General features: G+C 41.7%; 1 protein-coding gene across 3 annotated transcripts; it reads left to right on the forward strand.

The window, feature by feature from the left end:
* Positions 1-494: 494 nt before the first annotated feature.
* On the forward strand, positions 495-17,900 carry slc6a4a (solute carrier family 6 member 4a). 3 transcript variants are annotated; one of them, XM_086215852.1, is made up of 14 exons: positions 495-773; positions 7,969-8,853; positions 9,934-10,068; positions 10,533-10,755; positions 11,745-11,883; positions 12,756-12,890; positions 12,993-13,096; positions 13,183-13,310; positions 13,425-13,537; positions 14,213-14,344; positions 14,611-14,710; positions 14,836-14,936; positions 15,054-15,221; positions 15,913-17,900. In XM_086215852.1, the coding sequence occupies exons 2-14, from the start codon at positions 8,382-8,384 to the stop codon at positions 15,985-15,987; spliced, it is 2,025 nt and encodes a 674-aa protein (XP_086071978.1). In that variant the 5' UTR covers positions 495-773; positions 7,969-8,381; the 3' UTR covers positions 15,988-17,900. The 3 variants fall into 3 exon arrangements, with proteins under 3 accessions (XP_086071978.1, XP_086071979.1, XP_086071977.1); XM_086215853.1 differs by lacking the exon at positions 495-773 and adding an exon at positions 828-911; XM_086215851.1 differs by lacking the exon at positions 495-773 and adding an exon at positions 5,980-6,369.
* Positions 17,901-19,934: the final 2,034 nt, after the last annotated feature.

Consider the following 19,934-nt stretch of genomic DNA (forward strand, 5'->3'; position numbering starts at 1 on the left):
AAGAAGGTGTGTGTGTGTGTGTGTGTGTGTGTGTGTGTGTGTGTGTGTGTGTGTGTGTGTGTGTGTGTGTGTGTGTGTGTGTGTGTCAGAAAGGCATAAAGAAAGAGGACATACTGATGATTATTTAACATTGATGTTATGCTGACCATGTTTTCTCTCCTTTTTTTCTTAAATCACTCTCCTTCTTGTCCCACAACACTACACCACACACACACACACACACACACACACACACACACACACACACACACACACACACACACACACACTCATATCTAAGTAGAGTGGTCTGTGTCTGTACCTGGCGATCTGCCTTTTGGCCCAGTCGACTGCAGGTGGCTGTAAATGGGTTAGTTAGATCAGACAGGTTGGGACTTAAATAATCTCTCTTTCTAACACAAACATGCACGCGCACACACACAAACACACTCACACACAGATACACACTTCACAAGGTTTCACCTTCCTGATCATTTACATTTTGTGAGGTCATTTATGTATCTGTGTTCCTCTTGGACCCTCATGAATATGCATCAAGGAGTCTTGGATTAGGGGCAAGGATCCCCTCTCAACGTGCTTGTGTTGGAGCGCATGTGTATGAGTGGGGCATGCATGCTCAAGTATGTGTGTTTGTGTCTTAAGCCAGGCAGAGCACAATACAACCCACTCTAAGCCCAGCCATGTGTGATTTGTGTGATTGGGTTTAGACTGCGTTCATACACGATGTCTTGGACAGATGACCAGACGCTTCACATCCTGCTAAAAATATCCAGGTAAGACCCCACTCTGTCTTTTCCGAACCTGTAACTTAATTCCAACATCCGACATTACTGTTTACCACCATCAACTTTCAGTTATACAGTGGATTGCTAGGCCACTGGTGACATAAGGCACGGTTTACTAGGTGAGAGGTATGTACACTGTATGTGTTTTTCCAGCTTTGTTGTGAGAGCGGTTTCTTTTCTTTTGAATAACTCTCGTATCTTGCCGGCATTATTACACCCATTGGACTTTATTATCCGTCGTTTATTTTGGAAAACCATTATGAACTTCTACAAGTTGTTTTATTAAGTGTGGTAGTTCTGAATGTGGTTGTAATCTCTTAAGTGCATTTATTTTTTATTATCTGGCTCTGCTTCACTGGTTAGTTCCCATTGTTCCCTTGAGTAGGTGTAAAGGCATTCCATTTTTGAGAAAGAAATCCCAAAATAATTAATACACCACAAGCGGTATTGTACTTGATGGAATTCTGAAAAACTCTGTTCAGAAGTCTGTGAAATACTGACAGAATAGTGGAACACAGCTGTTTTTTACTGCACACAGGCCATACAGTAATAAAGAATGTTTAAATAATTAGTCAATCATTGTAGATAAAGGCTGTGTAGATATATTTTACCACCAGAGGTGCTAAGTATAGAGTCAATCCTATTTTCCTCCAGTCTCATCAGGACTAGGAAGTACCTCATTTTTGCAGAATATTGCCAAATGTTTCTTAAATTAATGTGCTCTTGGACAATTGTGATGTAGTGAAGTTTTGAAGACCATGGGAACAAATTCTCCCAGTGGCCACAAATTAAAAGTTGTGGGAACAAATTATCACTTGTGACCTTTGTGCGTTAAGCCAGTTTATCAATTTGATTTTCTATTTTTTTCTTACAGTCTCTGAATACTCAAACAAATCCAGCCTTGAGTTTGATGAACTTGACTTCAGTTAAGTGTTTTTTTTTGGGGGGGGGGGGGGGCAAAGTTTTGCCTGTTGGTTTAAAGATGATACAAAATCATTTCCTTTTTGCCAAGTAAACAGGAAATAATTTAAAACTGTGGGCAAGGCGGGTCTCTCCATCATTAGAGAGTTTAAAGTAATATGTCCATCATTCTTCTGTGTCCTGCATGCACCTTCAGTCACATCCACTTGATTTAATTCATTGTTTCCGATACTGACAAAGAAGAATGTGACATTTCCAAAGAGCAGTCAATAATCGCAGTCTGTCTCGGGTGGACCTGTCCTCTCTGTGCTTGTGGGAAATGGATTCTGCCCCCAGATTACTGCCTGTAACAATATTGGATTATTAGGATTGCAATTGTATATGCCAGTCTGAGGAGGTAGCACAAGGAGTCTTGAAAGGTAGCACAGGAATGAATGTTGTACATTAATTTTGCCAAATGAGGAAATAGCGCAGATGGTGATGAGAAAAATAATGATGAAAAAAAAGGAAGGATGGAATGTGTGACGTTTAAAGCAACCACAGGAGTCCCGTGAGTTGTTGGATTATGGAACAAAAGCTCTGTGGATAAGTTTTAAAAATCTCTTGTGACTTTTTATTGTATTAAGCTTCAACCTTTCCCAAAATGGCTTCTTAAACTTAACCAAGTGCTGCTGGTGTAACCATAAGAAACATCAATGAAGGCCATTGCCAGATCAGATATATTTGGAGGAAATGGTGTCAATGAACTTTAACGACACCTCTAAAAACTAACTTGTTTATCCATTTTCTTCTGAAACTGCAAAAATAGATGTTCTGAATCATTGAATCATGAATCATGATCCATGTCATCTCCAGAAGCTTAATATTTATTTCTATTGAAAAACAAATAGCCTCAATGAATATACAGTAACATATACTCAAATTTGTGGACATATCAACTATACTAAAAATTGATCTTCAGGATCACAAATCCAGAAGATGATCAAGATGATTTCTGGGACATGTTCAGAAAAATACATTCAGCCAGCGGTCTAGAACTTAAGGATCCTTCAGGATCCAGGATCAACTCAAATCCAGATTGCCCCCAAAAGTTAATCTCTTGTTCCTAATAATATTATTAATCTTTCCACCAAATTAAATTAAAATCTGCACATCAATTTTAAAAATATCCTGCTAACAAACAGACACAGGCCAGTGATCACATGGCCGTCAGTGACAACATTTGCTAAATTGTATTACAGTACATATTATTTATCAAATCAAGGATAAATAAACCTTGATTCAGGAGACAGGAATTCATGTGGGGCAGCACGGTGGTGTAGTGGTCAGCACTGTCACCTCACAGCAAGAAGGTTCCAGGTTCGAGTCCCGGCTCCAGCACAGGTTCTTTCTGTGTGGAGTCTGCATGTTCTCCCTGTTCCTGTGTGGGTTCTCTCTGGTACTCCAGCTTCCTCCCACAGTCCAAAGACATCAAGAGGGGACGAGGCTGATTGATACTCTAAATTGACCGAAGGTGTGACTGTGAGGGTGAATGGTTGTCTGTCTATATGTGTTGGCCCTGCGATGGACTGGTGACCTGTCCAGGGTGAACCACACCTCTAGGCCGAATGCTGCTGGGATAGGCTCCAGCCCCCCCCAGCGACCCTTTAACAGGATAAGCAGTAGAAAATGGATGGATGGGTGGAATTCATGTGTGTTGGAGTTATTGTGGGTGCGTGACTGGACCGTCATATATCACACAGGGGCATAAATCTAATAGTGCCCACAAGAACATTTCTCTTGTTTCTCACAACTTCTTGTGCAACCTCAACAATGTAAATGACTACAGCGCAGGCTGCTGCACAAGAATTGACAATTTGCCACAAAATATGTTTGTTCATGTCTGCTTATCAAAATTGTTTTCCTTTTCTCCTGGGAGCAGTTTATTTAAAGTACCAGTGGACTAGTTGAGTGGTGTTTGTGCACATGTGGCGGCAACGTGGAGGCTTTCACTCTAGCGGGCTAAAGCACTCCTCCCACGTCTGCTTGAACTGTTTATTTTCCAATTAGCCGAAGTTCAAGTTGGCATGATGTCAGGTGGGAAAGGGAAACTAAACTTCACTCTCATAGTACACAGTTTAAAGAAATACAGCGCCGGAGGATTTTTTAAAAAAAAGTTTTTCTCTCTTTCTGGGATCCAATGTGTGCACAAGAGAATGTTTTAGAGTGTAAGTTCATACAGATGTCAGATTATGTGTTTTTCATGGCACCTGTGGATGTGTGTGAAAAGACATTTCTGCTCAAATATCATGGAAATCGGTTGATGGTTCCTCCCAGCTAAATATTAAATTTAGTGTAATAAGACAACGCCAACACTGACTTACGGTTTTAAAAGAAAGAAACCTGTTGCCAGTATTAAACACGTTAATGCTTTAATTAACCTGACAAAGTAATAGCAGTAGGCAGGGTCAGCTACAGGGCATCTGTCTGATCTGTTAGAAATCTAATCTCCATTTCTCCAGATGAATGTTCTTACCACCAAATCCCCATCTGCCCTCAAGAGGTGGATTCCTGACTCGATACAGCATTCTTTCAGTAAAAACTCTGAGCGTTTTTAAAGCAGCTAATTTACAGAGTCAAATTAACAAGACACTTTTTGCTATATACTTCTCAAAAGCTTGTCAAAGAAACAAATGTCATCTTCATTAAAGATCGTCATATTTTTAATAAATTTGATCATTTGCATGTGAAAATATCCATTTTGGAGACAGAAACCTGACAAATAGATGTATTTTTGTTTTGATTGAAATGTGCTTTTCATCCAGAGTGCACTTTTATTTGTAAAAAAAAGAAAAGAAAAAAGGAAAAAAAAAAGGATCTGTTCAATTCATAGCAATTTTTCACATTTTCAATACTAGTGCGGTAAAACATCCCCGAATAATATCTGACTTTGATCTCAAAGTTCTCACTTTGATCTCGAGGCTGTGACTTTGGTATTTAATGGTATTTAATCTCTGACTCTAATCCCTGGTTGATCTGTGACATCCAGATGATGTCACAGAGCATCCAAACTATTCAGACAGACGACATCATTCCAAACCAGAATCCTGCTTGTCATCTCAGTCTTTCATCTTAGACCCTCAAACACCGCACCACTTCTGGGCGCCAGCAGTGGCCGCCCGAAGTTTACAGCCAGTCAGATGAACGGCCATTCGCTCATTTGATTCAAAGACCAACATGCAGAGATTTTTTTGCAACCCTCGTGAGTGTCACCAAAGCAGACTCTGATAGCTCTTTTTTTTTTCTTTAACTCAACCATTCCTGCCATCTGTATGCCAGAATACAGGGTGTCAGTCTTTGTTTACATATAGCTGGGTTACAAAAGCTGGCGCAGAGCCCAAAGCTTTATGAGCTGTTTCAGAGGAAAAGATACACTGAGCAGGCGCCTCTGGGATCTCGAGGGGATTTAAGAAGCCTGTTCTCATGAGCTGATATACTGTTCATTACGGGGGTCTTTCAAATTCCACACTCATGTTTTCTTTCGCCGGGCAATGCGATCATTTTTAGCACCTTATATATGAAATATGTCTATTTTTAAACCTTTTATTACACAGGCAGGCATTATTCAATTGCTGCAACAACTTGTGGGAGTAAAAATGTTGAGGGAAGTTTGGCTGGGAGGTGCCCAGCACCGCTGCCGCCTTGCACCGAGTAAGAAAGTAAGATAATTCAGGGGCTTTTGACCTAGAAGTAACACGGCCAGCAAGCTCACTTTTCTAATGTAGCATGTGCAAAGTGTTAAGTTCTCAGAAATGGGTTTTGAGGCTTATTTTACAAGGCTCATTTTACCTTGAGCAAGAGCGAAAGTATAGCCTTATGATGGAAAAAATACCTTTGCTTGGACATCCACTTGAAATGCACACACAAAAAAGAAAATGTCCAAATAATTTGCTGATCTGGAGAAATAGAACAGGCTTCAAAAATGATGGGTGACAGGGGTCAAAGCAGCAGAAGTCTAATCTCTCCATAGCAGGCGAGCAGAATGATGACACGAGGGGAAGAAGTTGAAGAGTGAGCAGATAGACTCAAGATTGAAAGAATAATGAGTGAAAGTGGAGAAAAGGAGTGAGAGAACATCATTGAAGCTTATTTATAATATATATATATATTCATATACGTGTGCGTCTGTAGAGTCTTCTGACCATGAAGTGTTAAATAACTGGAATCGTTGTGAAAACGATCACTGACTATATCAAACCAAACTTCAGACTGTCTGAGCTCACTCAACCTTCATCCAATATCTGCATCCATCTGGGCATACATCTATGCTGTTGTGCATCTCTGAGCGTCACATGTGTGTCAGTCTGCGTGTGTGTGTGGCTGGGAGTCTGTGAGAAAGGGACAACAAGGGAGAGAGAGAGAGAGAGAGACAGAGACAGAGAGAGAGACAGAGAGAAATGAGAGAGGTTTGAGAGCTCAATGGGCAAACACGGTGTCTCGATGTGCTAGTGCAGCGCTGGTTCTTCTGGCAAGTTTTTACAACAGGATTGTTTGGACTAGAAGTTGCTGCTGCTCTGAGTGTGTGAGTGTATGCGCGTGTGGGTGTGAGTGTGTGTGTGTGTGTGTGCATGTATGTAGGTTTTAGCTGCCACAGGTTAGACTGTCATCCTCTTTCATCTCGAAGGTAATGTATGTAATGCATGTAAATGTTTATAAAATACTACTTTAAATTCTCGCTTCATTTCATCTTTCAACATGAGAGTTTAGTAGGGAAGCAAAAGATAATGTGTAGTTTTGGTTTTTTTTTTAACTTGGATTGATTTATAATAGCAATTTTTTTTTTCTCATATTTCCTCTTTGACTTTATCCTCTTCCGTAACCTTGATGTTATCATCGCACTTTCCGTTTCTCGAATAAAGTATACTTAGTGGGACGGTAAAAGATATATCAGCTCTCACCAGATGAGTTTATCACTAATTTGCATGTGAAGTTGTTCTTTTGATATTGGATGACTGCGCTAATGCCTTTCATTTAAAAACCAGCCTCATGTTCAGTTTCTTGACCTGTTGTGGTACGTTTGGACGGATGAGGGACGATCACATATCATAGTGGGTGACACTTTCTCAGTTTGTTTGTTTTTTTGTTTTTTTTTTGTAGATTAAATTACGCAAAAAAGGAAGGATAAAATGATCCGCTTTTTCCGTCAAATTGTCAGCTTTCATTGAAGTTTCACGTCCCAAAGTATCTCCAAGCGAAGGAGTGCGCTGAGAGTTCAGTTGGAAATTAAATCTTTGTTGTGATTAAAAAAAGGAAAAGAAAAAAAAACTCATTATTGCTTTTCCCAGGAAGTTAAAAGTGCAGCTCACAAGAAGAAAAAAAAAAAAAAAGTTTGTGTCCAGCTGCGTTTTGGTTCTGATGTGGAGTAAAAGTCGTGCAGGGTAAAACTGCCAGACAGTTGTTCTTGATTAAGATAATAACTTTTTGTGTAAATTAAGTCTCCCTACATTCTGGCATTTGTCAACAATTGAGCTCACAATTATAAATGATATGTCGTTCCCTTAGGTAGCGTTTATGTGCACGTGTTGAATATTTGTAATTTGCTGTTTAAATTTTCAAATGACTTACAGGGTCATTAGCTGTCATTGTAAATGTAATTCATGTGTAAATCATATGTGGTAATTCAAATCAAAAAAATTGCAGGAGGAAAAAGGAAATATTCATACTTATTTTCTCTGAAATATCCAAGTTGTTTCATTAGAAATTAAGAAAATATTACTCTTATATGATCGTCAGTTCTTTCAAATCCATATTTCACATCACACGAAAGTAGCCAACTGAGTTGTTGAGCAATACATTTGTTTTTTTTTACTTTTCACATTTAGATAACATTTGGTAGTAATTTCAAGAGCTCCTCTATAAGCATGTGAAAACTCTCCCACTGAGGATTCTCTTTATGTGTCTTTAAAAATGCTGCGTGTGCTTGTTTCTAATTTACTCCACATTACATGGCTTTGATCAGATCAGGCATCTGAAGCAGTTATGCAACTGCTATTGACTATAGCTTGAACTAGGAGACACGAGGACATGCTAAGTGAATCAACATGTTAGAGCTCAATCCCTTGTTGTATATGCACTGTACAGCATGTTCAGTGGTCCTGTGAGATTTTCTTATTAAATATCTAATAAAGCTTAAGATCTGATCCTGGATCTTGACTGTATGTCAGTTCAGAAGCTCATTGAAACTTAATTTATACACAAGTAGTACTTCCTGTGTGTGTTGCAGAGTGTTTTGGATGACGAGCAGCTTGTGGAGAAAATTGGAGATTTTTCAACATCCAGGTCAAACATATCCCTTCCCTCATACATCATTCTCCATCCGTCCTGGCAGTCTGTTCTTAGTCCATCCTGCTCAGCAGACTCATCTCAGTCCTTTCACACATACACACACCTCCCCTCATTCTGGCCCCTTCCTCTTCTTTTAGCTCTATCCTCCTATTCCCTTCCTACCTAACCTGTCCACAAAGGACACGTCTTTTATCCGACTCCTTCTCCGCACCATTCCCTTGCCCTCCTAGCTCTTCTCTTCCCCTCATGGGCCCCACATCAGATAGCAGTGCCACATTCCCTTCATCATCGCTGAGGACCTCTCTCCACCCCTAACCGCCTCGCCGCCAACGCCAACATCAGCACAACTCAATGGAGACAAAAGATACGATGATGATGGGCATGCTGACAAGGGAGAAAGGGGAGAATCAGGGCGACTGGGACAAAGGGAGCGAGGATGTGAGGGAAGAGGAGCAGGGGACACAGCAAGAAAACGGTAGACTGATGCTGGCTGATGGCCTTGCTGAGAGAGGACCCAAGAATCTGAGCCCCAGCTCTAGTCAGCAAGTGTCCAACGGCTTCACCACGTCCACCCTTCAGAGCCCCAAAGAGGAAGCAGGAACCGCAGCTTACTCTGCAGGCACAGCCTCTGGGCCCGGAGGGGGTACCGGGTCCTCTGTGCCACTGGGTGGCCTCAGGACTCTGGTGGTCCAGCAGACCTGCTTGGACAGGCCCAGAGAAACCTGGAGCAAGAAGATGGACTTCCTGCTCTCTGTGATTGGCTACGCTGTGGACCTGGGAAATGTCTGGCGTTTCCCCTACATCTGCTACCAAAATGGAGGAGGTGAGGAAGCAAGGATGGGTAGAAGATGAGCTGCATGTTGGAGGAAGTAGGATCAGGAGCATTCATCATTTCTGCTTCATGAGCACCTAAAATATGATGCACAGATGTTGCAGGAATGTTAGTTAATTTCTTACATAATCAAAGTTGAGAAGCTAAGCACGGCTGCATCTGTGTGGTCTGACTGCGCTCAAAATCCTCACCTAGCGGCAAAGAAGGCCTTCCTTTTCACTTTTATTGAATTTGCAATAATAAAATCTTTGCAATTTCCTGTGTTCTGTGTGTGTGCCTCATGGCGTGAGGAAGAGATGCGCCCAGGGAGACACTTGATAGAGGCAACAGTATTAATTGTGTTTTTTATGAGAACAGCTTCAGTGTCTTTTGCTTGCTTAATAACCTGTCTCCGAGGCAGCTGCTCAATCAACCCTTATCTTTGCTTTCATGTCACAAAGAGCCACAGGCAGGCCGATACACACGCACACACACACTCAGACACGCACACACAGACCGCAAACACAAATGCACACGTGCGAATGAAATAAATTGATAATGAGATAGAGAGAGAGACAAAGAAAGAGACATGTCGTTTCTGAACTTTAAAGCATCTGGCTGCCGTCCTGCTGCCCCTCGGGTTTGGTATTTAGAGGCATCAGAGTAGAAATAAGAGCTTCTCCCTCACACAGCAAAAACAAAATCAACACTGCAGTTGTCCTATTTCATTCATTCATGGACATCTAAGTGTGTTTTTCACACAGCCCATTAAATACAGAGTGATATGAAACCATGGAAGCATGAAGTGTTTTTGAGTAGGGAACAGGGTTATGTAAATGTTAAGGTACTCATAATTTTTAATGCTTTTTACAGCGTGGCCTTTAATATTCTTCAGTTGATAGGGAGTTATGAGGAGGACGACTGAGATCGCAGATGGAATGTGTAGTGTTTCTCATGAGTGCTCTTGTCTTTTTAAAGTTGCTCTCAAACTCTTTTTTTTTTCCTCCTCCTGCATTACTTCATGCTTCTCACATCTATCTGCTCTTCCTCCCATTTTCTTTTCTCTCTCCTCATTCCCACGCTTCAATCCAGGAGCCTTTTTGCTGCCCTACCTGTTGATGGCAGTGTTTGGAGGTGTGCCTCTTTTCTACATGGAGCTGGCTCTGGGTCAGTTCCACCGCAGCGGCTGCATCTCCATCTGGAAATACATCTGCCCCATCTTCAAAGGTAACAGGGGGAGTGGAGAGAAAACAGAACGGAGAAGAGCAGAGAGATCAGTTGAAGGCTCGGATCGAAGGGAAGCCGCAAACATCAGAGAGCTGTTACTGGCAGGGAAATTGGCAGTAAGAGAACAAGAAAGATGAAGACAGACAGAACACCCGTTTGAGAGACAGCTCATTTGACCTTTTCACCCCCGTCTTTACTCTTCCCAGGAAGAGCATCCGCGGCTCCTTGTACATCTAGAGACGCTGATACTCTCTGTTATGGAAATTGTCACATTTCTATGCCAAATGCCAGATGCTGAGATATGTGATAGTATGTAAATTATTTTCACCCACTTAACCAAGTTGGAGTTTGACTTAGAAAACACCACTGATGTGACAGCTATCTCAATTCACAAAACACAAACACGAGAAGTTTATAACCAAGAGTTTTATTCTAATATTTCTTTTTCACCTTCATTCATCTAGGCATAGGTTTTGCCATCTGCATCATAGCCCTCTACATTGCCTTCTACTACAACACGATCATGGCCTGGGCCTTGTACTACCTGCTGTCGTCACTGCGGCCCACTCTTCCTTGGACCACCTGTACCAACAGCTGGAACACGGCCAACTGCAACCGATACATGTCCACTGACCACAATGTGTCGTGGTCCAACTCTTCTACCTCCCCCGCTGAGGAGTTCTATACGTAAGTGCATGTAAGTCAGATGTAGAGGCTGAAGGGGGAGAGCTGGAGGGAGACGGCAGGCAAGTGACGGAGCAAAGATGGCTGCCAGAGGGTTACAGGGTTGTGAAGGGCCCCTGATGTGAAAAAACCTGCATCACTTTCATATTTCGATCACTACATTGATGATCCGAAATGAGATGGAGGTGTAATCAGAATAGTCTGCTAAAATAGTCAACCAAAATCTTATGAATATTTTATCAAATCCAATAAACTAATAAGTCATTACAGTGCAGTTTAACAGGAAACAGACGGGTTGAATGATTGCCATGTTTGGTTCAATGAATTCCTACTTCAACAATCGTCTGAAGTTGCCAAAATATGAAATAAACATCAGCTACAACAGCCAAGGCATTAAAAAATACAGTCAGCTTCTCTGTTTTGTGTATTTTTTCTCTTTTTGCTGGGATGTTGGGAAGTCTTATCAGCCACTCTCAAGACTCCGTCTGTTTCTGTTCCCTGAGACTGATTCGGTTTTATCCAGTTGACTTTTCCTGATACAGGTTTTAAAAGTAACAAATTCCGCAACTCAGTCTGGCGCCAGAATTTCCTGTTTTTGACATAAATCAAGCCTGTGTTTTATCGTCCAGGCTCTGTGTGCTTAACCTGTGACCAAATGTTAACCTCACTGTTCATTTCAGCCTCCTCCTTCTTCTTCTTTTAACTATGACTCCTGCAACTTCAAAAAAATATTTGTTTTTAAACCCATCTGAATTCTTTAAATCTGTGCTTTGAGTAGATTTGCCTTCACGTTTTCAGAAAAAATATGCATCATTTATGTTTCCTCCTTTTCACCAACACAAATCCTTCCCTCCTTGCTATTTCCTTTTTTCCTCTGCTGTTTCTCTACTTCTTTGTTTCCTATGGCCTCACTCTCTCTTCCTTCCTTCCTTTTCTTCCATGTAATTGCACTGTCACCTTCTTCGTCTTTTCTCCTTGCATCCTTCCTCCAGTCGGCAGGTGTTGCAGGTCCACCTCTCTCCAGGTCTGCACCAGCTGGGCTCCATCAGCTGGCAGCTGGCCCTCTGCTTGCTCTTCATCTTCACCATCGTCTACTTCAGCATCTGGAAGGGAGTCAAGACGTCTGGAAAGGTAACCAAAAGGGCGCCTGCATGGCTGATGGAGGTGTCAGTTAGAGTGAATGGATGGATGGACGAACTGATGGAGACAGAACGGACGTTTCTCTCCTGTCATCCATCACCCTCATTATCGTTCATCATCATGGGTAGAAAAGTTGGTTAGAAAGGAAATAACAAAGGAAACTTCCTCTTCACGGTTCTAATCTGTTCATTCTTCATACACAGAACATTTGCTGGTGTTGCAGACCTTTCAAACATTGACCAAGAGGACGGTCAAAGGATTCAAATTCAACCAAAATAGCCCTAAAATTATAATAAGGACAGGGGATCATACAAATATAATGTCAGTTTACGCTTTTGTGGTATTATATATGTGAGAAATTATTCCATTTATGCATTTGTGTTTAAGACATTTAGTGGCAAGTTGCTCTTTTCCAGAAAAAAACCCAAGCTCTTTTCATCTGAAGTGGTGTGTTTTTTATGTGGTCAACACTAGCAAGTGTTCCCATTAAATGAACAAGAAGGGAACCCGGAGAGTGGAGAACTCTGCCAAGGCTAATATCCCGCTCTATGATATGCAATTACCTCCCTATGAAAATATTTAGTTCCACTGGATCGGCTCTAAATCCCTCACATTAATAGGTATTATCTCTGTGAATATGCCAAATCTTTTCATAAAAGGCTATGTAATGCTTCCTGGGAAATTCATATGAATGCCCTCCTGCAGTGACACATGAAAATGTGACGGGTTCTTTCTTGGCCTAAAAAAAAAAATTAGCCTGCTGGCAGACAGACAAACTTACTAACCAACAAAAAGCAACATGATTATGGAGCTTCAATCAGCATCATCAAATGAGGACAATCGTTTATTTTTTCCCCCATCAGGTAGTTTGGGTGACGGCTACATTTCCTTACCTGGTCCTCTTCGTGCTGCTCATCAGAGGGGCCACTCTGCCAGGGGCCTGGAGAGGAGTGCTCTTCTATCTCAAACCTGATTGGGATAAACTGCTCAGCACTACGGTGAGTCGACAAGAACCTTTCTTTGATGCCTACATAACTTTTTCCGCTTAATCTCTTTTGCTACCATTCATCATCACCTTCCTCCCCTCTATGCTTTCCTAGGTGTGGATCGATGCAGCAGCTCAAATCTTCTTCTCTCTGGGTCCTGGATTCGGCGTGCTCCTCGCCTTTGCTAGCTACAACCCATTTCACAACAATTGCTACAAGTGAGTTTTGGGGTTTTCAATGCACTTGATCTGACTGGTTCCCGCAATCCTGGCTGACTCTTGTCTAACCCTTCTTCTCCTGGCAGAGACGCACTGGTCACCAGCTCTGTGAACTGCCTCACTAGCTTCTTGTCTGGCTTTGTGATTTTTACCGTGCTGGGCTACATGGCTGAAATGAGGCAGCAGGATGTGGATGCAGTAGCCAAGGATGCTGGTAGAACACCAGACCAGCTATTAATTATACATCTTGGAAAAATCCCAGATTGAAGTTTACTTTTTCACATTGTACTACAACATCTTTCGACATGCTTCTCGTTTTTCTCACCAGGTCCCAGTCTGCTGTTCATCATTTACGCTGAAGCAATAGCGAACATGCCTGCTGCAACCTTCTTCGCCATTATCTTCTTCCTCATGATAATAATGCTGGGCCTGGATAGCACGGTTCGTTTACTTGTCACAGTGCAGACATAAAGTCCCCTTTGATAAATGTGTTGTCAACCTGTCATGTGTCTCTCAGAACAAGAACTATACATATTTGCCTTGTTCTGTTTTATTTGCATTAGCCTCTCTGCTCCATCAAGGTGTTGGGTATTATTTGTCCTCACTGTTCCATTTTGAATAACAGTCAAGGAAAACAATGTGATAGGATTTCATATTGCTGTTGTGTGGCGATCTTGTCTCCATAAGCCGGTATTTATCTGCACGGGGGCGGCCAGCTTCAGAGACCAGTAAGGCTCTTATCAAGGGCTGATAATCAGTGCAGAATCAGCAACAGTGTTGCCATGCTCGTTGTTATGACTGAGGATATTACTGTATGATGTGTTTGTGCACATGAATCCAAACTTGTTTTTCTTTATTTTCCGTTGTGTGTGTTTGTTCTTTAACATAATTGGATGGTTCTTCAGGGTTGTATGGATTGCCAAATGAGTTCGCTGTGTGGATTAGATGTAACAGAGGATTAGCAACATCTTGAACACTTAACATTAAGAAGCTCTTGGCTGAGATATCCTGCAGTAACCCGCTGATGTTGCTGAGATAAACTTCAAGTTTGTCCACTGACTAAATGCTTCCCTTTTGGGTCTTCTTATCGGTGTGTATCTTCCTTCCTCCTTGTAGTTTGCTGGGCTGGAGGGTGTGATCACTGCTATGCTCGATGAGTTCCCCCATGTCCTGGCGAAGAGGCGAGAGTGGTTCGTCTTTGGCCTGGTGTGTGTCTGCTACCTCGGGGCTCTCTCTACTCTCACATATGTAAGTGAAGCAACCACAACCATACTTTTATTTAACAAGTCCCTGTTTTGTTTTGTTTTTTTTGTTTTTTTAAGCAACGCTATGGGCTGTTGTTTATATTAAGGCTGAATCAGATTAGGGAGTGACTAACATGCCTTTGCTCCAATAAACTCAGCCAGCATACTGACGAATTATCGTTTAAGACTTTATAGATGAAACCTCTTGCACAACAGTGATTAAAGATCAGCTTATTCCTCCTCCGCCCTTCCTCTCATGTCCTGACTCAGGGGGGAGCTTTTGTAGTGAAACTATTTGAAGAGTACGCCACTGGTCCTGCCGTCATCACCGTGGTCCTGCTGGAAGTCATTGCTGTTTCCTGGTTCTATGGTATGTTCTGTTGGGTAAATAAAAATAATCTGACTTGACTTGACTGGCATTTACGATAGGGACCTATTAACCTCCCTCCACTGCATCATGTATTGATTCTGTATGTGTGTGTATGTTTGATCCAGGTACCAACCGTTTCTGTAACGATGTCCATGTCATGCTTGGGTTCTACCCGGGTTATTTCTGGAGGGTGTGCTGGGTGGCCATCTGCCCCTGCTTTTTGCTGGTGAGACTATTTACACATGCAAACAGTCATGAAGTTGGGTGAAACACTGGAGCAGCTATTGACCTCGGGAGAGCCGTCACCTGTAGGTTTGAGCTCTGTTTTTGTTCTCGTGTCCAGTTCATCATCATCAGCTTCCTCGCCTTCCCTCCAGAGGTCAAGTTGTTTCACTACCAGTACCCGCCATGGACCACCATCCTTGGCTATTGCATCGGGGTGTCCTCGTTCATCTGTGTGCCTGCTTATATGGTCTACCACTTAATCAACACCAAGGGCACATTCAAACAGGTACAGCACTCCGCTGCACTCACTCCCTGTATTCCTATCGTCAGAAAATGGTCAATTCTACCCTCTGTCCTTCTCCGTCTCCCCCATAACCTCTACCGACCTCTCTGTGGACTGTCTGTATCTTCACTCCTCCCACTGTTACACATGCACTGTCAGGATCTACCCTCTTCTGTGAACGCATGAATGGAAATCTGGACCAAAGGAGCACAGAAGGAGACAGAGATTAGCCAGGAGGGAGAAAAAATAAACATGATGATTTCCAGGCTCCACAAGATTTTACACACATACTTACGCAAGCACCTGATGACATGGGTACACCGAATTGCTCTCAGAGCACACACTTAAAAACATATAAAGAGAGTACATTTTCTTCCATCACCTAAGACAAAGGTAGGTGGCACTTTCTTTAGGTGTTTTCCCGAGACACACAATGAAACACTGTCAACACACTGAAATTGTGTTTGTCTTTGTCTTTGTAACAAGGATGGGATTGCATGTTTGTTCTGCTGATGATCAAGTCAGGTGGTCATTTGAGTTAGATTTTGATGTCGGTTGTCCTTGAAAATTAGTTTTTAGAAGAGATCAGGAAGATTGCAGCTCATGTCTCCACCAAAACTGACTGAATAATTTACATTGCACAAGAATATTTTAATCTCCCTCATCAAGCCTCCTTTTTTGTTTGTTTTTGCAGCGTCTGCTGAAGAGTATCACCCCAGAATCTGGCAGTGACCAACACAGAAACTTCATTGTCACTAATGCAGTCTGACCCAACGAAGGTGCCACTCTACCCACCTAAGAGTGTCCTCTTCTGGACATACTGCAAAACTACAGGACCAAGGGGCTACCTTTCACCATTTTTGCCTCTTTTCGAACATCTCATATATTGCTTTTTTTTTCGCACCAAAATCTAAAGAAAAAAAAAGGGGAGTTTGGGGAAGCCAGGCCACAGCAGATTTTTTTTGCTTGCTTTATTTTGGATTCTTTCCTGAAACCCGGAGCATCCTTTGTGTTTCTCCACGAAAAAAAAAAAGTCTCACTGAAGTCACTGAGTGACTGCCTTTTTCTTCAGGTTATACAAAATATTCTATACAATTACACAAATATCATATAATCAGTGCTCATGTAGACAACATAATCAGCATTCAATTCCATTTCATTCCGCTCCTGATGTTTATGGTTATATTTTCACCTTATGCTGTTAAGTTGTTCATTCAGATATGTAGCAAACTTCAGGTATCCTTTTAGCGTGTTTTATTGAAGCCAAATATATATATATATATATATATATATATATATATATATATATATATATATGATGTTCACACGTTCTGCTTATCCTTCTGAGGACGTGTCAGTGCCGTGGTTGGTGGTGTGTTGACTGTCAGCCTGTGTTGGTGGCATCTTGGACAAAAGATATATTTGCAATGAGTTCCCTACACTGTGAAGCACTGTCTGCTAGTGACATGAATGTGTATGCATGTGTGACCGTGTATAAGACTGTTATAATGTCCGACGGAAAATGGATCACAGAGTGAACTGACCATGTGTATTCAGTCTATAACTGCAATATAAAATGTGTATTTATTTTATAATGCATCATTGCTGTCACCACTGTTTCTGTCGTTAATAGAAACCAAATATGGATCAGAGCTAATAACATCACCAATGTCATAGTCTGGAAGTAGCATTTCTGCTCTTTACTTTCTACCAAAAATTGGTGTGTGTGTGTGTGTGTGTGTGTGTGTGTGTGTGTGTGTGTGTGTGTGTGTGTTTGCGTGTCTATGACAGAGAGAGAAGGAATGTGTGTGTGAGATGTATTTGTGTGTTTGAAAGAGCAAGAGTTAAAATATGGCAAGTACTGTACATCTACATGTGTATTTACTGGTCAGTCTGATATTGATGTAATCTATTCCAGGGGTTCCCAAAGTCAGGGTGCAAGACACAGATGGGGGAAGTAGGGATCAAACAAAATTTAAAATGATTGTCTATATTAGTCATAATTGTTTGATAGTAGATATCAAATTAAATTAAAAATACATTTGGATGAGTTTGGCCTGTTAGAGAGTGGGAGAGAGAGAGAGAGAGAGAGTGTGTGTGTGTGTGTGTGTGTGTGTGTGTGTGTGTGTGTGTGTGTGTGTGTGTGTCTGTCTGTCTGTCTGTCTGTCTGTCTACGTGTATGCATTAGCCTCCTCTGGGAACTGAAATGGAGTTTTATTTTTGGAATCCAGGACTGAGAAGTTTGGGAACCCCTGATCTATCTTGTGAATACCCATACCCTCCCCTCAAGGATGTGTGAGGGTTTAGTTGTTGTGTGGACCTGAGTGTCAGCCTATGTGGGTGTGGGTGTGGGTGTGGGTGTGTATGAATGTCAGTGTGGGTCGTGTTCAGCCCTCTATGTGTGCATGCCGTAATGTGTGTATACTGTACTGAAGGTGTGCGTGCGTGCGTGCGTGCGTGCGTGCGTGCGTGCGTGCGTGCGTGCGTGCGTGCAACATTGTCCTTTGTTGTCTTGTTAACTGCCAAAATATGTAATGAAGGACATTAACTCCCTCTCGTACCTCTCAAGCTTATGTATACAATCTATGTATGTCAATAAAAGCCTGTATTGAGAAATACACCTGTATAGAATAAAGATATATAAATATATGGGAAATAACAGATAATAAAGACATAAAGATATATGGAAATAAGTAAGAACCTCTGGTGTCTTCATTAGTTTGGCTGGTTGTGTACAAGATTTTATACACTGTCAACATAATCATGACATCACACACATGAAGAGCACAGGAATAATATTAGCCACTTTTTATCTGATACATCCACAAACAAAAACACTGATAGAAAAATAAATAATACAAGATACAGGGTTTCTTCAATGATAACATTTTTCTCTATAAAATCATAAAACGGGAGCATTTTAACAAGAGATAGTTCAGTCCAACTAATTCCTCCCTGCCAAAGCAAATATCCATTCACTGTTTCTTTCTTTAAACATCTAAACCTACCTAGTCAGTACAGTATAGTACATGCCACAAATGGCAAGTACTATGCTATTTTGTTGTTTTAGGTGAAATAAAGCATTAAATGTCTGTTCTGCTTACCAATGTACTGAGAGTACCTGCATCTATCCCAATATGCAGAATGACTCAACATACATGCCGCTGTTCGCTCAGTTTAGGGACCTTAGGCCCTCGTGTATATTAGAAAATAAATGTATATGGAGTCAGAATGTGTAACGATGACAACTTTTTGGAGAACATGCATATCACCCATCCTCCCTAGTGCCAGACAACAAGACTGGTGATGCTGAGACCCACAGAGACTAGGTGACCACTAGTGAGCTAAGCACAATGGATGGTAGGAGATGGGCAGGTTAGCATGCCTCTGTCTTTCCTGTCTATTCTGATCAAAACATAGGAGATTCAAGATCATGCTTTGTCTAGAAGTAATCAGCCTCATCCAGTTTTACAAAGCTGACCATGATACAGCAGTCGCCAGTTGTCACAACTTTTTGTTTGCCAAAATTGAGAGGTGCTGGGTCAAATTCCAGCACCCAGTTGGGAAACTAACTCCAGTTATGTATCTAGGTGTTAAGTGAAATATCTCGCAATTTTAATTTTATTCAAGGCCAGACTCACTTGATCAATAATGATATACACACACACACACACACACACACACACACACACACACACACACACACAGCCCATTATTTGGTCCGACCCTAATTAAAGCAGACAAGGACAGGTTTGTAGAAAAGTATATTTGATGCCTTTTAACACATGTATGCTACACAGACCACCCACCACCAATCCTTGTGCTAAGCTAACTAGCAGCCAGCTGAAGTCTGTGGTTCTCAGCTCTCTAATGCGCACACAAAAAACAGAAGGTTCTCTATCTTCTTGTCTGACTCTGGGAAAGATAGCAAATAAGTGCATATATTGTAAAGTTGTTGTAGTACTTTAAGTTTTCTTGCAGTTTTCAACATGCATGGCATCAACAAGATAAAGAGTGGAACTCTTACTGTTGTTATAAAGAAGAGCAAATCTATTTCGTCATCATAGCCTTGAACAAGCTCAGATTTGGCTCACATCATGGCATCTGCTGCACAATAAATGTGAAAACTTTAATCCTACATTCATTCACCTTCACCCTGTCATGTAAAGCGTGTTGGATTTAAACATTGGTTGTCTACACCCGTCAGGGCCACCATTGTCCCCAACCTGCACGTGTCTGTGTGTGCACGTAGTCATGTGCACAACACAGTGTTTCCTTGTCATCACTGATTAATCCTGTGACTGAAATATACCATCAGCAGCTTGAGCAAACATTCTGGGTTCGCATGCACACATGAGGATGGGAGGTTGAAACCGAGCGAGGGTGTGTTTCGCTTGGGTGTTGGTGAGCGGATTCCCAGCTGTTACCTGTACACACCTGGGTTATCCCTTATTGGGTGCAAGGATTTGAATTTAAACTTTTAAGCTTCAGTTGCATCATTTAAATCCACACACTAATTTGCGTCCCAACCGGGAGCTTCTCTCTCATATGTGTGCACTTTATTGTGGCAATTTCCTCTGGGCTCCCTTCTCCTGACTGACAGACACATCCTGTGTTTTCTGTCTTGCCTTATCACTGCAGATCTATATTAAACAGACGAGCAGAGCCAGCGTATCCCTCCACCTCTGGTGTACCTGTCATCTCCCAATATGCCTG

This window comes from Aulostomus chinensis, chromosome 10, assembly GCF_037954235.1.
Source record: "Aulostomus chinensis isolate RoL2024-O1b breed Wild chromosome 10, RoL_Achi_v1.0, whole genome shotgun sequence".
In the NCBI taxonomy this organism is placed as follows: Eukaryota; Metazoa; Chordata; class Actinopteri; order Syngnathiformes; family Aulostomidae; genus Aulostomus; species Aulostomus chinensis.

Coding starts and splice junctions, on each gene's coding strand:
- slc6a4a (XM_086215852.1), top strand. CDS start 8,382: ATGGAGACAAAAGATACGATGATGATGGGCATGCTGACAAGGGAGAAA. Junction 10,756..11,744: donor CCCGCTGAGGAGTTCTATAC/GTAAGTGCATGT, acceptor TCCTTCCTCCAG/TCGGCAGGTGTTGCAGGTCC. Junction 11,884..12,755: donor GAGTCAAGACGTCTGGAAAG/GTAACCAAAAGG, acceptor TTCCCCCATCAG/GTAGTTTGGGTGACGGCTAC.